This window comes from Coptis chinensis, chromosome 8 (assembly GCF_015680905.1).
Source record: "Coptis chinensis isolate HL-2020 chromosome 8, ASM1568090v1, whole genome shotgun sequence".
Taxonomy (NCBI): domain Eukaryota; kingdom Viridiplantae; phylum Streptophyta; class Magnoliopsida; order Ranunculales; family Ranunculaceae; genus Coptis; species Coptis chinensis.
Genome location: NC_141463.1, coordinates 35,194,023 through 35,200,796, shown reverse-complemented (window position 1 = coordinate 35,200,796; position 6,774 = coordinate 35,194,023). Strand labels below are relative to the sequence as shown.

The 6,774-nt window shown below is 35.9% G+C and overlaps 1 protein-coding gene across 10 annotated transcripts; it reads left to right on the top strand.

Moving 5' to 3' along the window:
- Positions 1–1,064: 1,064 nt before the first annotated feature.
- On the top strand, positions 1,065–6,278 carry LOC147481276 (uncharacterized). 10 transcript variants are annotated; one of them, XM_086580329.1, is made up of 5 exons: positions 1,088–1,211; positions 2,011–2,088; positions 5,201–5,455; positions 5,549–5,590; positions 5,770–6,278. In XM_086580329.1, the coding sequence occupies exons 3-5, from the start codon at positions 5,431–5,433 to the stop codon at positions 6,129–6,131; spliced, it is 429 nt and encodes a 142-aa protein (XP_086436455.1). In that variant the 5' UTR covers positions 1,088–1,211; positions 2,011–2,088; positions 5,201–5,430; the 3' UTR covers positions 6,132–6,278. The 10 variants fall into 10 exon arrangements, 8 of the variants coding, with proteins under 8 accessions (XP_086436458.1, XP_086436455.1, XP_086436457.1 ...); XM_086580331.1 differs by having other exon boundaries at positions 2,011–2,093; XR_015205882.1 differs by lacking the exon at positions 1,088–1,211 and adding an exon at positions 1,218–1,847 and having other exon boundaries at positions 2,011–2,093; positions 5,549–5,582; positions 5,741–6,278.
- The last annotated feature ends 496 nt before the right edge of the window (positions 6,279–6,774 follow it).

Sequence of the window (6,774 nt, the reverse complement as noted above, 5' to 3'; positions counted from 1 at the left end):
TCATACTTTTTAATATAAATTTAGTTTTTAATACAAATTTATGACGTATGCAACAAGAGTGCAACAACATGCATGCAACAAACAAGGAAAGTTGTGGAAGCATTGATTAACAAACAAAGGGAAGTAATGTGTCCCTTTACTTTATACATGTGTTGGAGTTTTAGTGAATGAAATGAAATCTAACATACGTTATTCAAATAAAAACGCGATTTTTCATCTTACATTATGCAATAATATAAAAACATGATTTTTATTACCAAAACAACTAAAAAGCTAAGCATTAAAACTAACCTAACCTTTAATAATGACAAATAATGGATATCCAACGATCAAGACCCACGATCAGTTCAAATATCACCACGATCAGTTCTGTTCAACGGTTTGTGAAGCCCACGCAATAACCATCCTCAAAATTGATGACGAAATTTGAAGAGGGATAATGATGGGAGACTAAGTGTTAGAGAGTGAGTGAATGAGAAGTGTTATAGACTAAGTGTTAGAGAGTGAGTGAATGAGTGAGAGAGAGACGATGAAGATGTTTACCGATAGAGTGGTAGTGGTACCAAAGCCTAACTAACATATTTTATGTCCAGTGGGAGTTTCCCTCCTTAATTCATCGGGATCAACAAAAAACCAAATTAACGGCCAAGATTACAATACATCGCGCAACCGCTAAGATTGTAACACGTGGTGTCTGAGACACCTTAAAAAGTGGTACCAAAATCTAATTACATCAAACACGTGAGAGGCACGAGAGGGGTAATATTGCTATATTGAAAATACTGCCAGTTTGACCGTGGTCAATTTGGTCAACTGACGGTCAAGAAAAAAAGTGGTACTATTTCCTAATTTTTTTAAAAAGTGGTACTATTTCCTAATATCATACTAATAAGTGGTACCAAAATCTAAATAACCCTAAATTAAAGGGTAAAGGATGGATAACCTTGGTCTGTGAACTTGGCTTAGGGTCCACATGCCATCCTAGCGATTTCTTGTATTATCTAGTCCAAGATTGTGATTGACAGGGACAAGACAGCCACTTTTAATCCTCGCACGTGGCATAAGCAGACTTGTACAGATGGCACTCTCCCAAAAAGAACCGAGGTTCCATATTTGTCTCTTTTTGGAACTCGAAAGATACTCAAATGTGTCGTGGCAATTGGTCGTTAAGTTTTGATGTGGGTGTTGAAGGGATGCATGTGGGAGAGCAGGTGAGCTGCTAATTACCATGGAATCATGGATTACTAATGATTAGATCATTTTAAAAATAAACTTCCTACTATCCTAGTTGTTTACTTTGTAATTACACATTTACACCTCCAGTTGACATCTCTCGCATATTTGTGCAAGGTTTTCAGTCGAAATCTTACAATTCAACTGGTTTTCTTCTACCATCTTCCTCTTAACCCTCAGACTTTAATGTCACCAGATACAATTGGTTATCACAGTGGCCATGTATGTATTTTTGTTAAAAAGTTAGAACCAAATAGTTTAAATTCAATTAATAGTGCACAAAATCAAATAGAACAACAAAAGGCTGGGGAGCCAATGATGTTTTCCAGATAGCCGAGAGGATGTTAGATATTTACAAACTGTAAGATATAAACTTTATCGTTGGTCTTGTTTTGTTCCTATATCGGTGTCCACTAGTAGATCATTGGAGGATTAATGTTCCCAAAGAGGTTGCTAGTGCCGGATCTCTGATTTGGCACAGCCAAGTTGCTAGAGTCTTCACAGTGAGAGATGGCGACACCGAGAGACTAAGAGACTGAAAGGAAGCACAGGGTTTTCGCCAATGTTTCATGACCACAGTACTTGTCATTTGTGAATCCTGTCAATGCGTATAAGTAAGCTAACTTTACTGGCTTCTGATTGGTTGATCGATTCATTAGTATTTGGGAGCATGATTAACACTGAACAATGTTGGTTTCTCTTGTACTTGGCATGCCTGGTTTGTACTCTCTAGATATTTAATTATTTATCAACTTGTGATATGATATACTTGCACAGAGGTTGTTGGTTGTTCCTCCGGAGCTAGCTTATGGAAGTAAAGGAGTCCAGGAGATTCCTCCAAATGCGACAATTGAAGTGAGGTGTATATTAATTATGGTTGCTAGTTTGATGATATATTGGGAGATCTCTCCTTGCCCATTCACGTGTATCCTCATATTGATGTTGTTATAAAAAGTCAAAAGTAGATTATATTACCCCTTACCTAGGTGTATATAACTCCTTTCACCTCGGCAGTGACACATTTTTGTTACACTACAATAGCACTAGTAGCTTGAAAATGTGTTGCAAGTGTTGCTTGAATACTAACTTTTTTTATTTTTTTACTTTGATGGGATTTTTCTTTAAAAGATAATTGCAATTGGGATGATTTTTTAAGTAGGCATTTTCAAATTGACCAAGATATAAGTGATAAACTAAATTAGCTGCAACTATTCTTGATATCTGTTATTCAAAGCCCAACGAGATTCTGGAAAAGCTAATAATAGGTCCTTGAAAACAATTTCAGTTCGGCCCTTATTCTTCCTCATTTTTCCGCTTTCTTCCCTGTCTGACATTTTTTTTCAGTTTTTAGGGGCTATTTGTTTTTTTGGTTTAAGTTATAAGAGGGTCTTATAAGACCATGTGTTATAAGATGGTCTTATAAAGTGGTTTGTTTTTAATTTTAAGTTCCTCTTATAAGCACTTGTAAAAATAAAAAAAACAAATACATGACATCTTATAGATGGTTATTTGACAAATATAACCCTACTTTACATCACATTTAACTTGAATATATTAATTTGAAATAAACGTATAGTTTGATTTTAGGTTTCAAATCAATTTTGATAATTAGAATATCAATTTTAGGAAACTACCTTAATTGGCATGGTAGTGGTAGTGGTAGTGGTCTTAATAACACGGTGGTGGTGGTAGTGGAGGTGATGATATTGGTTTTAATAGCATGGTGATGGTGGTGGTAGTAGAAGTGGTAGATGTTTTAATAGTACGGTGGTGGTGATAGTTTTAATAGTACGGTGGTGGTGGTAGTGGAGGTGATGATATTGGTCTTAATAAATGCGGTGGTAGTGGTGGTGGTTTTAAATAGCCGGTGGTGGTGGTGATAGTCTTAATAGTTGATGGGTGGTGGTGGGTAATGATGGTGGTGGTGGTGGTGGTGGTGGTGGTGGTGGTGGTGGTGGTGGTAGTCGGTGGTGGTTAGGGTAATGGAGTTATTTGGAAAATAAGATAATGAAAATGGAATAAAAGAGATAAATGAAATTTGGGGTATATGGGCCGGGGTGTTTGAGTCATTTTTCGAGTTATAAGACTTATAGAATTGAAGTAGATCTAATTTTGGTACTTACAGAATTGGAGCCTCTTATAAGACATTTATAGTAAAATGCCTCTTATAAAAGGCAAAAAACAGACAAAAAAAAATGTCCAAAATCACTAGGCCACATCTTATAACTGTTATAAGAGGTTATAAGCCCTCAAGGTCTTATAAGAGGTTATATGGCCCCTTAGTGAGTTAGTGACAATAGGATTCAAGAAATTACAGATAATGTTGGCCACCATGATATTTTCATGTCTAATAAAGAAAACCTGATTCTTCTTTAGGTTCGTTGTAGCGGTCCCCTTTTTTCATTTGGTTTTGATTCTAGCATCTGGAAGTATATTGCCTTTCTGTCCCCATTCCCCCCAAAGTTCCAATAAGATGATCGTGGCGGCTAAGTCTTACAGTTGTAGATGATGTTTGTCTTATCATCATTAAGAGACGGTGTCCTGATTGGCTCGACGATGTCATCAGGACTGATCGTTACTCTATGCACTTTTGACGAGCTTCCACTTTCTCTACCAACATTTCTTCTTCATGCTCAAGTGAGAAGGTTTGTTTCTTGTTTGGGTGTATGGCTTTGGTAAGTTCCAGGTCCAAAGACGAGGAGAAATATAATCCTCTGTCTACCAGCTGTTGAGCTGGGCTTCAAAACAATAGAGAATTTTATTGTTGCTACTAGAACTTATTAAATGTCACTTTGTACAAGTCATTTGAAAAAGAACCATTATCTAAACCTATCTTGATTTTGATTACAAACAATTCACTGCTGCTTGGTATAGATTATGAATTTTTGTGCTGAACTTGTACTTACTTGTTTTGACCGTATTTGTAGCTGTAGTATTTGTACTTGATCTTTCTAGTGTTATACATGCTTGTGGACCTTGGAATTTATGTTGCTGATGATTGATTTTATATATTGTTTGCGGATATTTGGTTTCATATGGCCTGTTCTCTTGGACAGAACGTCTAAACAAAAAGACAATATGCATAATAGCATTAGCAGATACCTGAATACCTCCCACATTACACTCACTAGTCAATGTGTGTTCACTGTATTTTTCTTTACCCTAATCAAGTCATATGACATTTTCTTGTGCATGATCACAGTTTTGTTTTGTGTGTCTGTCATTTGTTTGTGTAAAGTGTCCTATGTTAATGGAATGGAAGCAAGGGTGTTTTGTTTGGTGCATCTATCCTTACGTTCTAAAGTGTCATAAGTTAATGCAATGGAAGCAAGGGTGTGCTTTGTAAACTATCGATATCATGTGTGCTTTATTAATTGGTTGCCATTTCTTTTGTGTATGGCATGTGTGTTGGTTTAGACAGGATAGCTTTGAAGTGATTAGTAAGACCAAATTTGTCACAACGAAGTGTGTGTAGATGTGACACATAATTTTTAAGATGAATATACAGTTGTACTGGCCAGTAGGATATGATGGATGAAGAGCTAATATGCATTTCCAGTACAGTATTTAAAAAGAAAAATAGCCAGTCCTGGAACAACAAGGACACTGTTGTGCTTGGTTTTGTTTCTATTGACTTAGTTGGTGGTGCAGGTCATGCTCGATCACAACAAGATACTTGCTGTCCGTCGACCGCTCCATAGATTTGTTTCACTTTGTTAAGTCGTGTTTGCTTGAATTATGATAATGAAGTAGAGTGTGGCTTGTGTAGTTTGATTGGAAATCCGAAATCATATCAGATCATTTGAATATTACCTATTTTGTTAGTTCATCCTTTAGCGTGTGGGGGTTCACTACTTTTAATTGAGCAATGAATAAATGAATGGAGTATTTAGTTTTGGCATGACCTTTGTATTGGCATGGTTCTATACAATATTTCCTTACTGTTTTTATCTCTTTTTTCTTGTAGGAAAGTTTGGATTCATTGTCTAGGCAACTAACGATTCCAAGGGAGACGTCTTCACACCCATCTTCACGTGAGCTGCAAAGTAGTGGCACTAATTGAATATCAAGTTCATAACCTTGTCCAAAACGGGGAGTATGCAGAAGATCAACTAAAATTTTAGTTAAGAAAGGGGTACTAGATGGATATACTGGAACATTCACCAAGAAAATTGTTTACAAAGATGTCCTCCAGTCATGTCGTTCACACATACATTCTCAGGTAGACACCTTCTTACAGTCCTAATTAATCACTGATTTACTTACCTTTGTAAATGTATATCTAAAATGCCTATTGTCTTTGATCTAATTGCAGATGCCCATATAACCGAAACCTGTATAGCTTGCATGTATCCTGGTATATACTGCCTACATGTGTCTTAAGCAAGATAAATATAATAATAAAGTAAATCCAAGAAAAAAAACATTTCAAAAGGAGTCAAGGCTCCACAAATTTGCCTTTAATCTCATAACTTTATTATGTAACCTTACGAAATACTTGGATTAGAACATACAACTGATTAAGAGAATTCATAGTTGGGAACCCAGGAAGATCAGGGTGGGGTAACACATTCAGAGACAAAATGGGCAAAATTCTGGGAGTTGCAGCTGGAGGGCTAGGAATCACAACAAATAAAATGGCAGAGGCAGCTGTGATCTTGGAAGGAATCAAGAAGGCACTGGAGCTGGGATGGACATCCGTCTGGGTAGAGACAGACTCGAAGGCTATGACTCAAGCTTTTCAGCAGAACAAGGTTCACTGGTCAATGAAGGACACTTGGGAGCAGCTAAAGAGAGAGGCTTCATGGATAAACATCACTCACACTTGGCGAGAAGTTAACTTTGTTGCAGATTGCATGTCAAAGTTTGGTGCAACACTACGTATCCATAATCCATAGGTGGTGGGATGTGAGGCCAAAGTTTTTGAGAGTAGAAAATCATATCTCACTTATTTTAGATTTGTTACTTAAAAAGAAAGATGACACTTGGTGAGGATCAATTGTATTTGTATAGGTAGAAATTTTGTAACTTTCTATTTTATTAATTAATCAATTATCTTTAAGTAAAAAAAAAAATCATAATTGACAAATCTTAGAGTGCATAGGAGCAAATGTGTACTTATTACATTTTTCTTTTTCATTTTTCTGTAATATTATAACTAAGGTGAATAAGATACAACATTAATTAACCTATTTAGTCTTGTATAAATTAAAATATTAATATTTGGCATCACACACTCACACCTACCACAAATTACCACTGTGTGCAACACATCCTTCAACTCTTAATTGTAAAATATCGTATAAGTGGCGGCTGAGTTGAAACCAAGTGTCAGTGAAATTACTTTGCTAATTATTTCCAAGAAAGGTCGTCTATACCAACCTCGACTTAAAAGAGCAAAAATGATAGAGAATAAAAGTTGTTATAAGTGTAATTGGAATGCTATTGCAAAATGCAGTCTCACTAAAACTTAAAAACTGCAAAAAATAAAAATGTCTTTTGAAAAAAGTGGACTGATAAGAATAGTGTACCATTTAAATC